The sequence below is a fragment of the Typopeltis vanoorti genome, chromosome 7, assembly GCF_054136105.1.
Source record: "Typopeltis vanoorti isolate ZY-2024b chromosome 7, IOZ_Tvanoo_1.0, whole genome shotgun sequence".
Classification (NCBI taxonomy): domain Eukaryota; kingdom Metazoa; phylum Arthropoda; class Arachnida; order Uropygi; family Thelyphonidae; genus Typopeltis; species Typopeltis vanoorti.
Genome location: NC_143555.1, coordinates 92,246,469 through 92,269,253, shown reverse-complemented (window position 1 = coordinate 92,269,253; position 22,785 = coordinate 92,246,469). Strand labels below are relative to the sequence as shown.

The 22,785-nt window shown below is 36.0% G+C and overlaps 1 protein-coding gene across 1 annotated transcript in view; it reads left to right on the top strand.

The window, feature by feature from the left end:
- The first annotated feature begins 3,532 nt into the window (after positions 1-3,532).
- LOC150104863 (ubiquitin-conjugating enzyme E2 A-like) overlaps positions 3,533-22,785 on the top strand; it is a 78,321-nt gene continuing 59,068 nt past the window's right edge. The window contains exon 1 of the mRNA XM_090396022.1: positions 3,533-3,738. Coding sequence (XP_090252148.1) covers positions 3,695-3,738 — 44 coding nt within the window. The 5' untranslated portion in view covers positions 3,533-3,694. The remainder of the gene's footprint in view (positions 3,739-22,785) is intronic.

Genomic DNA, 22,785 nt, shown 5'->3' with positions numbered 1-22,785 from the left:
TCTTTAGTGATAATGACATTTTGCATTTGTTTTTGTTTCATTTCTGATTCTATTCCCTTAATCCATGAAGCATCTTTATTGTGTTCAATAGGATTATCCCAGATTGACTTCCAAAATTTGAATGTTTCTTCTTTTCTGGGGTGAATTATTGTTTGCATTTGTATTTCAATGGAGAGGCTGTTAGAACTGACGTTGGTTCTGTGGAATTTGCTATTTTGTACATATTGGTTTATTCTTGCTTCATATCTTTTAATTTTCTGTGCAGTCGCTGTATTTCTTTGTTTTAGCTCTTCGGTCACTTCAGCAATTGTTTTGTTGGCCAAATTATATGTGTTAATCAGTTTGTTTTTGATGTTATTATTTTTCAACCGTCCTTTAAAACCCTTGAAGTTGCTTAAATTAACTCGAAGCCTGTTGATCTTTCGTTGTAACCGGATTGTTTCATCCTTGGCTTTTGCCCTTTCGGTTTGCAACCAAGCTTCACTGAAATGATATAGGCTGTGCAGTATAGGAGCTGATTTGTTTCATTTATACTGTTGGTTGTGATGGTTTCAATTACAGCATTTGCGTCTGAGAGGAGCTGTTTTAGCTTAGAGTTTTGTAAAGCTTTTAATAGTGGTAGTCTTATACGGTCATTTATGAAGTTCATATGTTTGAATATCCCTCATTTCATTTTACACTGCTCTTCTGTCAATATATTCTGAGGTGTGTCGTCAGCTTGATGTTTACTAAGTTGAATTCCAAAGTTTGATATAGCTACCTCCTGATGATGATTTTCTGTTACTGGAGCTGTTGGTTTAATACGTAACTCTTGCAGCTCAATTTCAGTAAATATTTTATTACGAAAAATGAAATTCTTTTGGTCCATAAGTCTTTGTTCTGTTATTGCAGATTCTGGGAATTTTTGTTTCCAAATTAAATGCATACGCTTTCTGAAACCTCGTTTTTCTGGTGTTGATCTGTAAAAAAACATTTCATAATTTCTCTGTTTTCTTCTACATCTATTTTTTACGTTTGGTTTCTTTCAGTCGCTTTTCAGCTTCCTGCCTGATTGCCCAGCAAGGAGAGCTAGGTCCTGTAGCCTACTTGTCGCCTGATCCCCAGTATCCCCAACATCTGACGCAGTTCTTGATGACCCGGGGTCATCAAGAACTGCGTCAGATGTTTTTTTTCCTTCTTTTTTTTATCCTGGAATTTATCATTAAAATGTGTTCCATATGTAACTGTCGAGGAGGTGAGATGTATAGGCTTACTACCGCATTTTATAAAAAAAAATATATGGTTGAAAAGGGAGAGAGCGACTGCTCACTTCAGGAACAAAAAGCATTTATTTATTTATTTATTCATAGCACAGAGCCTGTGTAGCTCAGTGGATGTGGCGTTTGCGCACTACAGTGCTTCACCGCACGAAGGAAGACTTTGTTTCGAATCTAGTTGACGACTAGAGGAAATTTTTCTAATCCTTTTTTCGACCGTTCACTAGTTGGTCGATCTGGCACAAGCAAACGGGATTTTTCTCCCGGAAAGTCGGTTTTTCGTACCGTAAACTCAAGAAAATCGACCGTAGAACCCACACTATTTTCAGACATTAAATATATTGTGTTAGGGAGCACGAGATGGCGCTACTTGTTGAATCGTCTCTCTTCACTGAATTCCGCTTAATTAGTGATAGTCTTGGGTGAGTTGTCTCTGATTGGGTACCAGTGGAGACTGAACTGCCCACTCAGTTTCCAAAAGTTAGATTAGGGCTAAAATGGCCTCGCCTACTCTCTATACGGGAATAAAAGGCGTTAGCTGATTTTTTTTTAATTAAAAAAATTAATTAATTCTTTACTCAAAATATTACATTTTATTAAAGGCTATTTGGTTTTTTAACATCATGGTTATACTGCACAGGTATATATATACATATGAAATTCCTGTGCAGTATATGGCCCAAAAGAATTCTAGGTTTATAAAAATTAAGTGGATATTAAATCCAACATTATTTCAAAGCCGAATATAAAGTGGCCCACAAATTTTTAGGTTTATTTAAGTGGATATTAAATCCTGCATTATTTCAACACCGAATATGGAAACTATTAAAGTTTCCTATGAAATTTAACCAGAGGGCTTACGGGAATGCACACGCCGATATTTACGAGTTGCCCTAGTTGGACCTTATAGGAGCGATGATCGCTTGCCCAGGTGTCCATATATTCCCTTTCTATAGGTTCATTTTGAAAAGATTTCACTGGCCTGACAGCTGTTTCAAACTGATTGATTTTTATCAGAGACTAGGCAGAAACCTTAAGAGAGCAAAAACTCTCAGTTCTAAGGAACGTGAAACATTAGAGAGGTGTATTTTTCGCAAGCGAATGCTCGGACGGTGCGTAAAAGTATTTACTAAAATAAAGAGCCAAAAGTCTTCCCTTCGGTGATGTAAATTTATAATAATTAAGTGGATATTAAATCCAGCATTATTTCAAAGACGAATATAAAAACTATATAATTGTCCTATGAAATTTGACCAGGGAGTTTACGAAATAGAATACACACGCCGATATTTACGAGTTGCTCTAGCCGGACCTTATAGGAGAGATGTTCATAAGAAACTTTTATAGTTTCTATATTCTGTTTTGAAATAATGCTGGATTTAATATCCACTTAATTTCTTATAAATTTGCATCGCCTAAGTGAAGCCTTTTGACTCTTTATTTTAGTAAATACTTTTACGCACCGACCGACAGCTTACGAAAAATACATCTCTCCGATGTTTCAAGTTCCTTAGTACTGAGACTTTTGCTTTCTTAGGTTTTTTCCGAGTCTAACTTCCGGTGAGGGGGGAGCAACTTAGATTTTTGGGGGATTTGCCTTGAGAGAGCACTTTGAGTCTCCAGGGAGAGTGCTTTCCGGCATGGCCCGTGTGGGACCTTGTCGATGGATGCTTTTCCATGGAATCTGAGCGGTTCTGCTCAGTGGTAGGTTGAGCCTGTCACTGAGTGGAACCAAAGCTGAGTTGGACAATCTTTCGGTCATTTGTAAGGAGTGTTCCTGGGAGCGCCTAATTTTTGAGAAGGATCCTTTACTTAAATAGTGGTCTCTGACGATAACCGACCAGTTTGAAAAAGCTGTGAAGCCAGTGAAACCTTTTCAAAATGAACCAATAGGAGGGAAATATATGGATGCTTGGCCTAGCGATCATCTCTCCTATAAAGTCCGGCTAGGGCAACTCGTATATATCAGCATGTGTATTCTATTCCCGTAAGCTCTCTGGCCAAATTTCATACGAAACTTTTATAGTTTCTATATTCTGCTTTGAAATAATGGTGGATTTAATATCCACTTAATTTTTATAAATTTGCATCGTCGAAGTGAAGCCTTTTGGCACTTTATTTTAGTAAAGAATTTTAGGTTGTTGTCTTTAAAATAATCAATTACAAGTGATCTCAGTTTTGATCCCCTGCTGACAATTTTTGTAACTACGTATACATAAATGTTGTCAAAAATGAATAGTACAATGACGTCATTTCATTCCCGGATAACAACGTAATTCTGTAGAATCACTCGGATCCGTAGTAGAAACTCGTAGTACATTGTGTCTTTCTATTCGATGTTGGGTGTGCTATACTTGTGTTCACGGTTGCTTGGTTAACTGGAGTCAAAATAACTCCTACTTATTTTTTTTTTTAAAGAAAGCTTTTGTTTTCAAGGAATGTCTACTCCAGCAAGACGAAGACTTATGAGAGATTTTAAAAGGTTGGTTATATTATTATAATTGATTCGAAATCGCAATGTCATCGTTTCTCGAGATAGCTGAGGTCACTAGTTGGAATCTATGATTAAAAGGAAATAGTGTATAATAAATATATATTCAACATTCTTATGGAGCATGATTGCTGTACTCTGGTTTCTTCAATTCTATTTTCCATTCTACTTCGGACACTCGTATTAGGTTAGTGAGCTGTCACAAATATGATATTTTGCAATTCCGACTGGAAGATTTTCTACCGTATGCGAACTTGCCATGATAATATCCTAATTTAACATTGAATATGAAATAGTGTAGGAATGAATTAACAAGTTTCCCTACAAATAGAGAAATAGGTATAGTGTGCCTCTTTCAAAGCATAGGTTGGATAGTGATGCTGATAAATAGTGATTAAACTTAAGTTATTAAACTTTAATAGAGATGCTGATAAATGATCTCAAAAGTTTTAATTACTTCATCTTTCTGACAGTATTTTTTTTAATTGTTAAATATTCTTATATCATTTTCTGATCAGTCAGTAATTTTGGTTTCATTTTAATTTTTTCATCCCATCAATTTTTATTTGAAAACTAATTTATAATGAGTTTTTAATGTTATTATTTGGCACCTCCATAAAGATAGAATGATGTTGGTGTCGTGGCTCATAAAACAATAAACATACTTCATATGGGGGGGAGGGGTGTCGAAGAAAAGTGGAAATGCCAATTCAATTAAATGCAAGGCTTTGTATTTAATTGAAATGCATAGGGAGTTGAAGTTTAAGGAACTTGGCAATTTTGAACAGATCTACTCAAGCATTGATTTGGTTGCCTGGACTTTGAGGAGATGAGCAATCCTTTAGTGTTCAGAGGTGAGAAACTAGACATTTGACTGAAGATATGCTCAGGGAATGTAATTTGCAAAGCTTGGTAAATAAAAGGGATGACAACAGATCTTTCTAATAAGCTTCTTGATTTGTATATCTGGGATGTTTTTCAACAAGTTAAAGGAAAGGATAAACATCCTGAAATTGGTACTATCCCTTGAAAGCTGTTGAGTAAATAATTGAGGCATAGATTTTTGTGGGGAAAGTGGTGGGTTAGTGAAATATATCAGATAAGGCAGTGAGTGCACACAGTGTGCACTCACTGCCTTATCTGAAGACATAATGAAGAAATAATGAAAACAAGTAACTTCCTTGTCTTCATTATTTCCCATGTTTTTGACTTCATGAGGTATTTGTAGGAATGATAATGTTATAATAGAAAAGAGAAAAGAATTTGATTGTGTCTTAATTGCCTATTTAAAAAACTTTACGGTGGGGGGGGGAATTAACATATTATTCCCTTGACATTCATGTTTTGAGTCAAACAGTTTATACTCAGTGAACATTTCCAATATTCTTCATATCTTTACAAGGCTTTACTATTTGTTTATGTTTTTCAGTCAAAACTTAGAGATCTGTATTTTTCATGGTTTTATATATATAAAATCGAAAATACATATCTCATGAACAACCCCCCCCCCACCTTTGAATGGACTAAAATGCTAAGACCCTTGACATAGCATGTTACAGTCAGCTAAGCACTGCATAGCACAAGCATGCTTGGTTGGCTGAGTAGATAGCATATGTTTTCCAACCAGTAGGTCATGGATGTGACTCCTGTGCACATATTGTCTTTGCATGTCATGATGGAAGTTTATTTTTCACTTGGTTAGACTATAATAAATTTAGTTTAATCCTTTATCCAAGTGTAAGCAAACAAAGTTTGCACCTGAAAATATCTTCAGGACTGACGTAGGTAGTGCAACACCAGCAACTCCGAGCTAAGTTGGACCAAGCTCTCATCACTCCTTGTCTCAGTATCTCCCATAATGCAAAGCACATCTCCTTGTCTCCTTGCAGACATGTATACTGCTATGCATTAAGGGAAGGGCCACTACCCAGACCGGTTTCCACCTTTATTGAGGTCTCGTCAGTGGGAGGCAGATCCAAACGTGGAGATACTAAGGCAAAAGCAATAGGAGAGGTCATATTTACTTATAGGAGTTGCCAACAGGTGTACCACCTTATTATTGAATTACTCTGGATGTAGAGAAAGATGTTGGAAGTTTATTTTTCACTTGGTTAGACTATAATAAATTTAGTTTAATCCTTTATCCAAGTGTAAGCAAACCAAGTTTGATCCTGAAAATATCTTCAGGACTGAGGTAAAGTAGTGCAACACGAGGTGCAAACTTTGTTTGCTTATACTTGGATAGAGGATTAAACTAAATTTATTATTGCATGTCATGAATTTCATTGCACTGTAAGACTACAACCCTGTTTACTGGAGGAGTGAAATGAAATTCCATGCTTTGGTTTCTAGAACAGGATTTCTGGATTATCTATCTCATAGCCCATCCACAGACTTAATGTACTATAGACTTAAAACTTTTTCTTGGATAGAATTCACAAAAAACAAAACAACAGAAAAACTCATGCCACCATTTAGTTGAATAGTAAATTGATTTCCTATGGTGGCCTGTTAATTGAAGGATCACAGTGTTGTAATTCCTTTTACATGAGCATGCACAGTGAGTCTCACTAGGTTTCATAAATGGCTATTTTTAAAGAGAGATTTGCATATTTTTTTTAGATTGAAATAATTTCTGTTAGTTGTATTCTCATTAGTTACAACTATGTAACTATTTTCTCAAATTCTTTAATGCATACTTTGCTTTTATCCTAAAATCCTTTTGATTTTAGTTCATAACAGTTGAAAACTGCTATAAACTAAACAGTTTTGATTATGCAGTTGAAAATAATAGGTATTTTCAACTGCATAACAGGTATTTAGAATTATTTTATTTATTTTTATTTTTTAATAGGAATGATTTTAGCACAGCTGTGTATTATGTGTTACTAGAAATATAAAATTGGTTTTCATTTTAGATTTGGGAGGACCTTTAATAGTCCAGACAGTGTGTGTACACCCACATACTTTTTTGTACATATAAACTTTGATCAGTGTTTGGAGATAATCTGAGTAAAAGTAGAATTTGACCATAGAAAAGTTTTTGTTTTCCCATATGTTTGTGGAGTGTTTATCATTGATAGCAAGCAGTTTAGCAGTATAGAATTTAGTAGTATACATCTTATTGAGAAACAGGATATATAATGATTTAGAATGTTAATTCATTAAATCCAAAAATGAATTATAGAAATAAATGAAAGAATGCAAGTCAATATCAAGTGAAATATTTGAAACTGCAATTCTTAAGAGTTCTGCTTTGAAATGAAACTTATATGAATAAGCATATATTTACTAATATTCATTAAGTGCTGAAATATACAGGAAGCAAACTTTGTGAACCCTAGCCAATGTGATTTTTTTTTCTATTAAAATATAAAAATAACAAAAAAGAAATCATACAAATTAAATACATTTCTTTTAAGATTAAAAAAAAAAAATTTAATTAGTCTTAAAATATTTTCAATTTGTTTTCATTATTTCAAGCCCCCCCCCTCAACAAAACCTATGGTCCCCAAAGGGCTGCAGCCCACAGTTTGGGAAGCGTTGTTCTAAAGCACTTTTTACTGTATCAATCCACCTATAATCTTCGTCTTCCTCTGGGTCTTTGTGTGTAGTAGTATTGAAACACATCCATCACATTAAATTGTTAAACTTGTTTTATGTTTTTAATTCTTTCTTTATTACTAATCGTTTTACGTTTCATGTGTTTATACTGCAAATGTACAATAACAATATATCTATCTATATAAAAATGAGATGATGTGCCATGTCAAATGTGTATGTAAGATGCTGAAAATGTAATATTTGCATTTGATTTTTACAATATTCGCTGTGTATGTTTTGTAATGAATATAAAGAAAGTAAATATTATAATAATATAAGTTTATATTACAATTTTTTTTTGAGGGGGAGGGGCATGAAATATTTTATTGAAAGTTTATTTTTCACTTGGTTAGAGTATAATAAATTTAGTTTAATCCTTTATCCAAGTGTGGGCAAACAAAGTTTGCACCTGAAAGTATCGTCAGGACTGGGTTAAGATGGTACAACACCAGGGCAACTCATTGCAAAGGTGGAGCAAGCTACCAACCCTCCTATCTCAGTATCTTTTATAATGCAAAATGCATCGCCTTGCGGATATGTCTAATGTTATGCATTAAGGGAAGGGCCACTACCCAGACTAGTTTCGACCTTTATTGAGGTCTCTTCAGTGGGAGCCAGGCCCAAGTGGAGATATCAGGCAGAAGCATTAGCAGGTCATCTCTACCTATAGGAATTGCCAATTGGTGTGCCACCCTTTTTTAATGATTTACTCTGGATTTAGAGAAATGTTGAAAGTTTTTTGCAACGAATTGCCCTGATGTTGTACCACCTTAACCCAGTCCTGAAGATACTTTCAGGTGCAAACTTTGTTTGCCCACACTTGGATAAAGGATTAAACTAAATTTATTATACTCTAACCAAGTGAAAAATAATCTTTCAACATCTTTCTCTAAATCCAGAGTAAATTATTAAAAAAGGGTGGCACACCAATTGGCAATTCCTATAGGTAGAGATGACCTGCTAATGCTTCTGCCTGATATCTCCACTTGGGCCTGGCTCCCACTGAAGAGACCTCAATAAAGGTCAAAACTAGTCTGGGTAGTGGCCCTTCCCTTAATGCATAACATTAGACATATCCGCAAGGAGATGTGTTTTGCATTATAGGAGATACTGAGATAGGAGTGTTGGTAGCTTGCTCCACCTTTGCAACGAGTTGCCCTGGTGTTGTACCACCTTAACCCAGTCCTGAAGATACTTTCAGGTGCAAACTTTGTTTGCCCACACTTGGATAAAGGATTAAACTAAATTTATTATGAAATATTTTAATTTTTCCAAAGGGGGCCCTGACATCCAGAAGTTTACGAAGCACTGCCTTAGAAGACAGAAATATAAGATCTGATAATGTTTGGGTCTTGACAGGTAACAGATTGATTTGGAGGAAAATTGTAGACAGGAAGTTAGTAATGATGTAAGTTTCATGTAGTACTATCGTATTCTGTACATCCCTTGAGGGTACATGTCAGGAATTTGATGGCGATGATCAAACATTGGACTTAGCAAAATACTTGTCTTAGATTGAGCATATTAGTGAAAAATTGCAATTCTAAAAAAAAAAAAAAAAAAAAAAAAATTGAAGGACAAAAATTTAAGTTTTGAACTCGTGCAAGGAGAAAGCATTATTATTATTATTATTAAATTATTATTATTATTATTATTAAACAAGACCTCATGGAGTCAAAGACTCATCTAGGAGGTCCTTTTATCTCACACACATCTCATCATACCGGGTCTTAAACACATTCAAACTCCTTGCAGACACCACACTCTCAGGCAAGGTATTCCAATCATTCACAACTCTGCACGAAAAAAACCTGCCTCTCACTCCCCTACTCACACCCTCTTTATACAGTTTCCAGGTATGACCTCTGGTTCTCCCCTGATCTCCCACTATTCTCTGTAGAACTTCTCCACCATTGATCCTATAACAACCCCTTACCAACTTGTAGGTCTCTATCATATCTCCCCTCTTCCTTCTCTCCACTAGACTCTGCAAATTACATCTTTTCAATCTTTCCTCATACTCGACATTCCAGAGGTCAGAAACTACCTTAGTCAGTCGCCTTTGGACCCTTTCCAACATCTCTTCATTCTTCTGAAAACCAGGTGACCAAATCTGGGCACAATAGTCCATGTGTGGCCTAATCAAAGCCTTATACAATGGAACAAGAATCTCCCTACTTCTACACGTCAGTGTCCTCCTCATCATTCCCAGAAGTCTTTGTGTTTCTGGGAATTTTCTTTTTGGCGATGTGTCCCCTCAATTTTAGATCCTTATCCACTATCACTCCCAGATCTCTTATTTCCTCTACTTCCAACAATATATATTCTCACCAAGCATAAATTCTGCATCCCATCTTTGTTTTCCAAATTTTAAAACCTTACATTTTGCAACATTGAACTCGCATCCCCATTTGCTTGCCCAATCACTCAATTTATTCAAGTCTTCTTGCAAGGCCACAACATCTTCACTACTCTTTATGGTTCGTCCCAACTTTGCATCATCTGCAAACAACTGAATATCTCCATTCAAATCTTCGCCAATATCATTAATATACAAGTTAAATAGTAATGGCCCTAAAACAGATCCCTGAGGCACTCCACTAGTGACTTTCCTTTTCCTGGATATTGCACCCCCATACACAACTTGTTGATACCTATCAGATAGCCAGTCTCCAATCCAATGCACTAATCTAATATCCAACCCCATCTGCTCTAGTTTGACTGTCAACTTATCATGAGGTACTCTATCAAAAGCTTTTGCAAAATCCAAGTATATTACTGTGTATCCTTCTCCTCTGTCCAAGGAAGCAGTCACTTTATTGTAATAAGTAGATTACTAAAACACGACCTCCCTTTAGCAAATCCATGCTGTCCATCAAAGATTATTATTATTATTATTATTCCTGATACCTCCAAGGAGTCCGAAGACTCATCGCGGGAGGACATCTTCAACTGTCTCTACATCTTACCTCTACTACGAATCAACGCCATCTACCGCCCACCTCCAACACCACCACAACTAGTAATTTTTTTTGTCTGTAAATTGCGCGTGTTCTGAAGGGCCGATTTGTATGTATGCGGGATGAAAAACCCGAGCTTCCGGGAGAAAAAACCCTGCTACCTCCGTATGAGATCGGCTAACTCACCATCGATTGAAATCGACCAGATAAAGATCCCTCCCGTCGCGACGAGAATCGAACTTAGGCCTATTCCAATCGAAGGGCGCAATGTACCGTCGTTCTTCCAATTGCGCTACGGAGGCGCTATACCATTGTTGTCAACCCAACTCTGGATCCTAGTTCTCACAAGCTTCAATCTTCAATCATTAACACTACATCAAAAATAACCAATTTAACAAAAATAGTATGTGGATTTTTGGTAGCTCAGGTTTCATGTCAGTCTCAGATTTAAAATTTTATTTTATTTAAATTTTAATACTGAAGAGTAATTTAAGAGATGTGTCTGGTTGTACATTTTTGTAAGGCAAGGATACAAATATTTGGAGCCAAGTTGATACAGTTGATAACATGCAGTAAGAGAATAGTGTTGATAAGGATGTATAAATAAAACAAGTAAACAAGGAAAATGAACCAAGTAGACTATACATTTTGAAAATAAAATTTAAACACCAGAAAAGAGCATCCAAGTTATGGATGGTTTAGATATTTTAAGAATGGAACCTGGAATCAAACCATTTATGAGGCATTGGGGAGCCAGCATTAAGAGATAAAGCTGCAGCTAAAAAAATTGTAGGAAATTTTGAAGAACTTGTCTAAGATTATTTACCTTCAGTGTTAATAAAACTGGCCTCCTCTGGAAAAAGATGCCTAAAAGGACATTATGAAGGATGAACAGGATGCATAGCATTGAAAGATTGTCTAACATTTATTTGGATCCAATGCCTTGGTGGACTTAAATGATGCCACTCGTCTATCCTGAGAATATTGCATAATGAGTGTCTTTACCCCCAGTGATTTTTAATAGTAATAATTGAAAGGTGTGCAGTAATTGTGTAAAATGTTTCAAGATTGGTTTGTGAATTTCATGTTTGAAGTTAAATGGAATGTTTACAGCACTATGAAAGGGTTAAATAAAAACAAATTTTAATGCTTTCCATCTGTCACTGAGACATTCTCAGGGATTACAAATAATTCTTGACACACACACACACACACACACACAAAAGCAATACAATATTAAATGAAACACGTAGTGACTCTAAAGTCCTATCTAGGTGGCCTAGGATGTAAAGTAGGACCTCTGACAATTAATGTTTCCCAAATATTGGGAAGATAGCGAAGGAGGCATCGAACATCAACGGGCAGTGTGCCCATGGTTTGTGATGATGATGAAATTTTGGGAAGTTTTATGTATCTGTATTTATTTAAATTTTGATTTTGATTTCCGAGTGCCACTGCACATTCTAAGAAAGTATTTCCTTTTTAAATTTGCTATGGTGGATTTCTTTCAGGAGATCTTGTGGGTTTTATGAAATACATGGTCTACAGGGCCAGATTGATCATACTCAATCTGACCTTCTTTTAAATGGATGGTCGATGATCTACCTGTCTGTCCAAAGTTAGCCAACTTGCACAAACAGGGTACTTTATATACCCTAGGCACAGAGAGAGAGGAGGAAGCTGATCTTTGGTAGAACAGATAAGGGTACTTTCCAGTGGGGATTAAAAGCTGTTGTACTTTCCTAAAGACCTGGCTATTTTTTCTGATCAAAACCTGATTGAAAATCTAACTGAATAATACAGATATATTGGTAAGCTTTGACATCACCTCACTGTTTACCAATATTCACTTAAATGACACCTTAATGCTCTTAAAAAAAGTTTTTTTCCTTCTGGATGTAATAGATCTCTTTTCCTTTCCTATCATCAAATTCCTGATATGTACCCTCAAGGGGGGGGGGGTACAGGATAAGATAGTGCTACATGAAATTTACATCATTACTAACTTCCTATGTGCAATTTTCTTCCAAGTCAATCTGTTACCTGTCAAGACTCCAACATTACTTGTTGTGCTAATCTTTCCTCTCCCATTCTGTTTAAGTGACCATACCACCCGAGATTAGCTCTGCTAACACATTCTTGACTGTTAACAATGTCAAGTTCTTTGCTAAAATCCTCATTTTTAATACGATAGTTCCATTGATTCCGTCTGTTCATACCCCTAATCTTTCTCAGGACTCTTATATCTGCAGTCTCTAGTCTTTGGTCAAGTGTTTTATTTCTAAACCAGCTCTCAGATCCATAAGTTAAATTTGGTTTGAACTCTTGTATAAGATAATTTAGTGTTTTGACTAATTTCTCTCTTATTCGATATAAATTTATTCATTTGACTTCCTACCATACCAGCTTTGTTGATTCCATTGTCTATTTTCATATTTAATTTACCATGTTCATTAAAAATTGTGCCTGAGTAGCTGAAATGTTTTACTTGTTCTATAGGTACTCCATTCACAATGCTTCTGCCTATTTTGATTGTTTTTGTCTTGTTGCTGACCTTCATACCATATCTATTATAATAGTTATTCAATTTAGTCAGGGAATCTTGCAGACTTGTAGCAAATTTATTTAGAAGTATAACATCATCCACACAAAGCAAAGAGCTGACATTAACATCTCCAATTTTGATATCAGGTTTTTGATCCATATAGATAATGAATAACAGAAGGGATAATGTACGTCTTTGTCTGACACCAGATTTAACATTAAATCATCTTCTTTTACTTCATTTCTAACTGTTGACTCGAATAAAGACTAAGCATCGCTTGATAAAATGTCCCATTCACACCACAAAACTCTAGCATTTTGAATAGCTTCTCTCTTTGCAAACCTTGTCATATGTCTTTTCCAGATCTACAAAACTTAAATACAGATCTTTGTTATATTCCCATGATTTTTTAACTATTTGTTGTAAAGTGAAAATCTGAACCTGACAGCCTCTATTTGGCATGAATCCAGCTTGTTCTTTATTAAGCTTCCCTTCCACAATCCTTCTCAACAGTTTCTCAAGTATACTTGGATAAATCTTATCAGGAACATTAAGAAGAGAAATACCTGTAATTCTCACATTCAGTTTTATTTCCCTTTTTATATTTGGGTACTATGAGAGCTACTTCAATCATCTGGAATTCGTCCCTCTGTCCAGGCCTTCTGAACTATGCAGTGCAGCCACTATAAGACTTTTATACCATTATACTTCAGCATTTCTGGTGGAATATCATCTACTCCTGCTGCCTTTCCACATTTCAAGCCTTTGACTTTTTCTACTTCAAGTATGGATATGTATGCCTGTTGAGTGTTTTTTTACCACTGTGATATCACTGATTGTTTCATTTAGCAATTTTTTTTTAAGTAATTACTCCATACTTGAAGGATATCTTTTTCTCCCATTTTCATGTCACCTTTATCATTTCTGATTCCTTTTACAGCACTCTTTCCTCCATTCTTAAGCTTCTTCAACAACCTACAGAATATTTTGCCACCTTCTTGATATTTATTTTCTCTGTTCTTACCAAAGTCTTCCCATGAGTTTTGTTTAACTAGTTTTACACTAGCTTTCTTACATTTTAATAGCTTTGCGCTTTTCTCCAAATTTTCCTAAAATATTTCCCATCAATTCTGGTTGTTTTTCTCAGAAGAACAAAATTTACAAACAGGAAATTTGCTATGGGATGACCCTCTCTCTCTTGCCAATTTTTACATGGAAAATTTTGAAAAACAAGCCATGGATTCAGCCCTTCTCACGCATTCGATCTGGCTGAGATATGCAAATAATGTGTTCTCTATTTGGCCTCATGGTTCAGATACATTACTCTTTTCTTAGTCACCTCTATAATCTACATCCAAGAATCCAGTTTATGATGGAAGGAAAATAACAATAGTTTACCCTTCCTTAGACACCTTAGTAACATGTCTTCCTAATGGTAATCTTTCCCTCTCTGTATATGGAAAACCCACTAATGAGAAATGAGTCCAAAATCATTATCATTGGCCTGAAATAATTTTGCCAAATTTGAAAGTTTTTTAACCTGCTGAACTTCAAAAAGAGAAACAAAGAAAGAGAAGATCTCCTGGACATCAAAGAAGTATTGATGTGTATTTGCCATATTTGTATCTTAAATGAGATTGTGAATTCAAAACAGAAGAATATCTTCACTACATCAGGCATCCCAAATTTTTTTGCAGTTGCACACATACACTTGCAAGACATTAGAACAGGTAGGTTCCCTGGCTTTCTCCATCCCAAAAATAAATGGAGCAGCTCTTGACTCCCAAGCAATTATAAGAATAATTGGAGGTATGATGCTGTTCAAATAAATTAACTCATATTTCATAGATGGGGTCACCCCTTTTATTTTATTAAAAAATAAATCTAAAAGCTTAAAAAAAGTATATGAAAAAATGATTTCTTTAGCAACCTGTTTCATATAAATTTTTTTAAGCTTTTAGATTTATTTTTTAATCAAAATAAATTAATGTTGTGTTTATTTTTAAGACACATTTTCTTGAAAATGGAAAAGTTGTGTAAACTTTTAACATATTCCTTATTAGAACACAATCTATATCACATTGTCTATCAATATCTCTAGATTGATGAAGATTTTGAAAAGGTTGGTAGGAGTTTACAAACACAAATGGGTTGATAGAAAATCTATATTTAACAGTGAACAGCATGGATTTACTAAGGGAAGTTTGTTTGATCAGTTTCTCATTTAATGTTTCCATTGAGTTAGACAAGGGAATGAGTATTATGTGATACCTACAAGGAGTCCAAAGATTCATTGAAGGAGTGCACTTACTCAACAACTCTCCATCTCCACCACTCAATGCACCAATGTGAACCTCATCATCAGTGGCGTTGCTAGTTGTAGTGCCGTTGTAGAAACTCGGGCCTGAGTTTTCCACTGCTCTCGGTACACACCAAAAATTCTACAAAAAGTCAAAACGACGTATAGGGTAAGGTTCAAAGTGCCACCCGGGATAGACCCCCCCCCTTAGCTATGCTGCTGTGCATCATCTACACCAATGCCATGTACTGCACATCACCACCACTAATATTTTACAGACAATCACAAATGTCCATGCCCACAGCGGGATTCGAGCCTGCAGCCTTTTGGCTGGAGAGTGGATATGCCAACCAGATTGGCAATTTAGCATGATAATTTTGGACTTTGCTAAGGTTTTGACAGAATACAGCATAGATGCATAATTTGGAAAATATGGAATTGGATTATAAAATATTAGCATGGATTAGAAGATAGCTGACATATCAAAAATTTATATGTGCGGCATCCATTGTATACCATTTGGAGAGATGTCATCAGGACCAGAAGACTTTTTAGTATCCATATTATTTATAGTTTCTGAATTATTTTTTTGTTGAAAAACCTTTAGTTTTTCAACAGCATGATACTTGGATTCCAGTATGGTAGAAGTTGATTTCCTTTGATTGTTTATGCAGGAGTTTGAGGAAAAGTGTAGCCAAGAGGTCAACTTCATCATTAGGTAAAATAACAGTGGCACCATCAGGATGAGAGAGAGAGGCTGGAAGTGCAGGAGAGCAAAAAGTATCTAATGGTCTTCAAAAGAAACCAGAAGGTATATCTTCCATTTGGACAAGAGGCAAGTATTTTTGCCTTTTGGCCTTTATGAATCAGATTTGGATCCACTGATGACTGATTTGCATATGTTGCATGCTTTGGTATAAGCAGAATATGAAGGGGAGTTCTTGAAGTGAGCCACATGCGATAAGCTAAATTTTTTTTCTTAGACTGCTTTGAGACACTTTTGATTGAACCAGGGTTTGGAAAGTGGATGAGGATCATGGTTTGAATTGGGGATGAAGGTCTTCATGCCAGTGAGAATAATTTCTATAACTCGTTCGCAGCAAGCGTTTGTCAGATGACAAGGAAATGAGTAGAAATTCCCGAGGATACATGGTTGGAGGGGGGGGGGTGTTCTTTGAGAGGAGACTTATACAAGATTGTGGTCTGAGGTTGCTGAGAGGAGAGGACCTCTACGGTATCGGTATATCTGGAAGAACTGGTCAACAAGAGAGTATTTAAAAAGTTAAGTGGGTTATCGGGAATTAGAGTAGGTAGGTGTATGATTTGTGTTGGATTCATTTCTTAATGCAAAGACCTGCTCCTTGTCTAGCTTGGTCGGTGGTGGTGAAATAGGACAGCCAGTTGGAATTATGACTGTTAAGATCCAGGAAGATGAGCTTGTTATTCAGATAGCTAGATCAGATGGCAAGTTATATAGAAAGGAATGTGAAGATCTGAATGGTTATCAGTGTTTGGATATCATTAAATGCAACAAATGAATGTTTCTAAATGGGGAAAGGAAACCTTCAGCCAGAGAAGACCAAAAGCAGAGGATTCTAAATTAGCCATTCTCTGACAGGCTATCAGATTTTACAAAAGAATTGTAAGGTGTTTAGTTTGGATGTTAAATGTGGATGATAGATAGCTGCAATCTGGGTTCTTGTCAGGAATAAGATGCTTGGTCTGGAAGACTGCAAGTGGTGAATACCATTTATGTTTGTATTAATGCCATGGATGTTAGTAAAGTGGATGTGAAAGTGAGTTTTAAGTGAAGAGAATCGGACTTGGTTTGTATGTTGTCCATTTGGTGGTGTCTTTTTTTTTGATGGGATTGGTTAATGAGAGGAGATTCATTTTTAGCACAGTGTTACTGTCATTATTTGCAGAAACTTTCATAAGCTTAATCATGATTAGCCAGAAGGATATAGTAGGGATGTACAGTGAGAGAAGACAGACTCTTGGATGTAACTTCCATACAGAGAGAAACCATCCTCTGTGTCATGATGTGTCTCCGACAGTACCCTCCCCCTACATACCACTACACTGACTCTCTCCAGGCATAACCTGGCAGAGTATATGGCAATGGGATTATATACCAGTTGATCAGGAATCTTGACTCATTACCGACAGGTTCAGGCCTGTGCACTAAATGGCAGCTAGTCTGCAGCACTACCATTTTAACTGATATACCATTGAAATTGAGGAGGTTATGGATATCTAAGTATGTTTGGCATGGTCCTGAAGGATATCACTCACTGCACAGAAGAGGAGGGGGAAGAAACTAGTCCCTGCTCTGGAGACTAAACATGGCATTTGCCCTTTCAGACCTTCAATAAGCCAAGTGGTGGTATTTCACCAGATGATGAAGAACATCTACTGCCTAGTGTCTAATTTGGCATTTCCTCTAAATAAGAAGGTATCCTTTAGTAGCAGGAATACTCACTGCATGTGCCAGTCCCTTTTTGGAAATAGGCCACATTGTGAGTAGACAGAGTTCACTTGACAGGGAGAGGCTGTATATTGTGCATCTCTGCCCATCAGTGGTCCAAATAGTGTGTGTGTGTAATAATAATAATAATTGTATATATTCAACAAAAATATATGCAAAAAATCTTGCTTTACAAGCAGTAAAAAATGAGTATCATACAGCAAAAGCATGTTAAATAGTAAAATGGAAAAACCGAGTGCTAAAAGGCAATTGGAAGACCAAAGAAATGGTGGATAAAGTTGAATTGCAATGTCTTTTGCAATTCATTCTCTTCCTAATACGAATGAAGAAAACTAATAGCTAATAGATATAGGATGCTATTTTGGATATAAGATACTTGCACTGTAGTTTACCGATGTTGCATTTTTTTTTTTTTTTCTTGTAAAATCTATTCAGTAAATATCAAATATGCTGCTCGTTCAAGTGATTATGATATTTGGGTTTCCCTTGACCTTTACGTGTTAATGACCTTAACATGTAAAATGTGCCATGGAGTGCTAAATAAACAAGGAAATTATTGCATAATTCCATGTTTATGCGATGCTGTGCAATCATTTTATACTTTGTATAAAGTCATAATCATTTGCATGTTTTGGGCACAACGCTGGAGCGCCATCCATTTTCAGGGCTAGTTGCTTCGGCAGGTGAGTTGTTACACACTCCTTAGCGGATTCTGACTTCCATGACCACTGTCCTGTTGTCTATAGCAACCAAACCTTTCATGGGATCTCATGAGTGCTCGCATCAGGCGCCATAACTTGCCGTTTGGTTCATCCCACAGCGCCAGTTCTACTTACCAAAAGTGGTCCACTGGGTACTTCCATGTTTATGTGATGCTATGCAATCATTTTATACTTTGCATAAAGTCATAATCGTTTGCATGTTTTCATTTGTCCATATGAAAGCTGTATTGATTTTTCATTTCTTGCGAGACTAAAATTTCATTTTCTGATCTGAAAGACCAAGGGGATGCCTTGCAATAAAACTGAAGCTGAACATTCCCCTCTTCCTCTTCCCATCTGTCTCCCTTCAGAAAAATGAGGGAAGGGGGTTGCACTCTATGGACAATTGTATTGTTACAACTGTGTCCAGTAATCTATATAGTTAATGCACTTTGAGCTAATACAGAATGAATGAGGAGGACGAGAAGTTGGTTCAGTGAGTCTGGAGCTGAATAGCATATGGATGTTGATTAGCAGCTGCCTGCATATTATGTACATGATTAGAGAGAGAGAGAGATGTGGAGGAATAGTGGCAGCCAGTTAAGTGGAGCAGCATCCATTGAAATACCTAATAGAAAAGACATAATGCAGAAACATAATCGATGAGAAAGTGATTGGAGTCTAAGAGAGAAGGGTCATCTATTTCAGTGAATAGCTCTCCTTTGGGGAGGTCTTCCTTCTGAGGAAGACGTTTACCGTCCCACAAGTAAGAACACTATTCTATGGTTGAGTAGATTTGGGATATGTCAAATGTTAGCAGTTGAGCAGAAAAGATGTTTTAGAACAAAGAAAGAATACCAAGCATTTTGGAGGCTGCTGAGGCAATGGATGTGATGTGTTTGTTCTAGAATAGGCTAGATATGCAAGTCAGCCCAAGAAGAAACAGCTGAAACTTGGTTGGTAGGCAGTGTTATAAAAAAAAAAGTGAGGGAGAGTAAGGCATGGTCTTTCTTCTGGAAAATAAGATAATAAATAAATTAAAATTTATTTATTATCTTCATCCCACTTGAGGATGGCTAGAAAATCAGTATTTAAAGCATTTCCCATAGGTCTTGAAGCTTGTCATCTGAGCTACAAGGAATGGATGTACTGTCATCAGCAGAAATATGAATAGGATCAGACTTTAGTGAGAGATCATTTGTGTAGGTGAAAGCACAGTCTTGGTGGTACTCTGACATCAAAAAAATCAGATATGAGGAAACCATCCACTATAACGCAAAGAACAATTCAGAGAGGAAGCTAGCAGTCCACTCACCAAGAGGAGGGAGATTAGAGATGACAACTTGGAAAGAAGGCTGTGATGCCAGACTTAATCAAATGCCTTGGAAATATCAAGAGTGACCACATGAGATTCTCCAGCTCTTTTCATGGCCTGTGTCCAAAAGTGGGCAAGGTTAGCAAAGTAGATCTGTTGTAGAATGGAAGAAGCCATGCTTAACATCTATAATTAAATAATGGGTTTCTCGTTGAAGAACTGGTTATTGGGGACCTTCTCTATCATCACTTAAGTATTGAGGACAATGATATGATAGTTCGATAGCTGACTTATCTCCTTTATTATGAACAGGCTGGATAAAAGATGCAAGATGGCAGGATATCTTCTAAAGGCTATAATGGGTGTTAACTGGAAACACAAGCTCTTAGTACAACTGGATGGATACCATCTAGGCCACAGGACTTGGTAGTATGAAAGACCATAGGAGACATACTAAAGATGGTCTGCCTTGGAGAGGCCATTTTCCTTGATTATATAAAGAAGAATTGGAGAAGACTGCTAAGAGGTCTTCCTTATCTTTAGATGTTCCATTGGGATGAGTGGGAGGGTGAATTTATGCATACTTTTTTTACATAAAATGGTTGCAAAGTTTATAATAAAATGTCTGAAACAAGACTACTTCATTTTAATTTTAATACGTTATGGTAGGTCATGACTTAGTAATGACAACTTCATTGGATAAAGGGAATGGCTACATGATAATATTGCTGGATTTTGCAAAGACATTTGATAGAATATCAGATTGCAGTGACATAACGAGGGTATGAAGTGCCTGTGGCAAGTGTTTAACTCCCCCCCCCCGAACCCAAAAATGTTATGCGTTTTGCATCTGTGGTGGGCGCCTCTTTTGCCATTCCCTCATTACGGCACTGCCAGATTGAACTGGCGAGAGATATGGATAACAGTTGTATTTATTAAATTAACACAGTATATCAAGTGTCATCATAGTTGGTATGGAGTACTGTTAGATCTACAATGATTAATGTTGGCCATATTAGTTAAGGTTGTTAAGCAGTCAGAAGATTCAAATATGATTTTCCATTATTTATTCTTAAAAATCACAGAGGTCATAAATGCATTTCACTGCTCTTGATCCACATCCTCCTATCTCTTAGCTTGATACCATTCACTTTTAGATACAAGTCATGGAAATGGTTGGAGAAATCTATATAGTTGTTGTAGGGAATTTGATTGGGTCTGTCACAGAAGCCAGCTCAGCAAACTATTATCGTGTGGTTTGCCACTTACTGTTTACAATTGGATTGTCAGTTTCCAATCCACCATATTATGGTAGATTGCCTCCTCATCTCAATTTCCCAACCATACTGGAATACCCTTGGGCTCTTTACTCTCTTCCAACTGTACATAAATGACCTCATTGATCCAAGTCCTATTTGTAGCTTTACTTATAACTCCATTGTTCTTCTTTTCACAAACTTAGTAGTGCATAATCTTCAGGAGCTTCAAGATCTTTCTAAACCAACTGTAAAGTACATTATACTAGACAAATTATTCTTGGAGTAATCCTTTACCCCATGCATAAGCAAACAAGTGTAGGTGCATGAAGTATTTTCATCGCTAGGCTACTTGTATATAGAGGCTTATTTCACATCAGTTGCCTTAGTGCCCCATAACACATAGCGCAAATCTTTCAGATGAATGTGTTGCTATGTGTTATGGAAGCTATACCCAGAGGTGATACCAAGATTGAAATAATACAGAAGTCATATTTCAATATATACGAGTAGCCAGAAGGTGTTACACCTTATTGTTAAAATACTCTGGATTAGAGATAGTTGTTGTAAGTTTTTCCACTTGGTTATACTATAAATTAAAGATGCCAAGAAATTATATTCTTGGTTTAATCATTTATCCAAGTGTAAGCAAACAAAGTTTGCACCTGAACTATTTTCAGGACTGGGCAACTCGTATAAAGAAGCTAATGATTTCACATCACTTGCCTTAGTATCCCATAATGCAAAGCCCATATCCTTACAGACATGTATAATGCTATGCATTTTGGGAAGTCCTTCCCACTTTATTGCGGTCTCATCAGTCTGGGTAGTGATCCTTCCCATAATGCATAGCATATTCATAAGGATATGGGCTTTGCATTATGGGATACTAAGGGAAGTGATGTGGTCATCTTCATATGAGTTGCCCAGTCCTGAAAATAGTTCAGATGCAAACTTTTTTTGCTTACACTTGGATAAAGGATTAAACCAAAAATATAATTTCTTGGCATCTTTAATTTATGTCAACTCTTTGAGATAAGCTAAATCAATGCAGTCTTGTTTTCCACATATACACAGAAAAGGATGTGCACTGTGCATTGACGGATACTATAGCAATTGATGTAAAGTTATCAGCCTCTAGATAAAAGCTTAAAAGATAAAAACTTAATCATGAAGATACTTCCCACTAGAATTTTGTTTTTTTTGGCTAAAGGATAAGTTAAGAATAAAAGTTCTTGTCTGGTATAATATAATTTATAAGCAAGTGAAAAGCCTTTACAGTGCTTTTAACTCTGACCTGCTTTCTAGTCCTCAGTTGCACAAGGATAACCTTGGGAAATTCATTACTACTAAAACACATTTCTCTTAATTTTTGCAAGAAAGATCTTTACTTCCTTTTACTTTTTATTATATTTGGATCTTAAAACAGATGTTTTTGGTGATTTACATCTTTAGCCTTCTTAGCATATATATGCATTCCATAACTTTATTCTCAAAAAAACTAGGCATTCTTTTCTGTTCAACACCCTGTTCTCACTTGTATAAGTGCTAAAACTAAATTCTAAATCCTCCCAATCTGAAATAATGTGCATGCATTTGGGATAGTCAGGGCAGTCTTAACAAGTTTGAGTGCCCTGAGCTAAAAGAATTTGGTGCCTTAATCACATTGGATTGAGCTATAATTAAATAATGCATATAATTAATTAAATGAGTTTCATTGCAAAAAAAATATTATTTTAAAATATATCGACATTGCACATTTTTATTTAATTCAACAGTATGTATAATATAATAAAGGTAGTTTATTTGTATTTATAAAAACACACACAATAGAAAAAAGCTACTTGGTTCTTAAGCACACTTGGATCAAT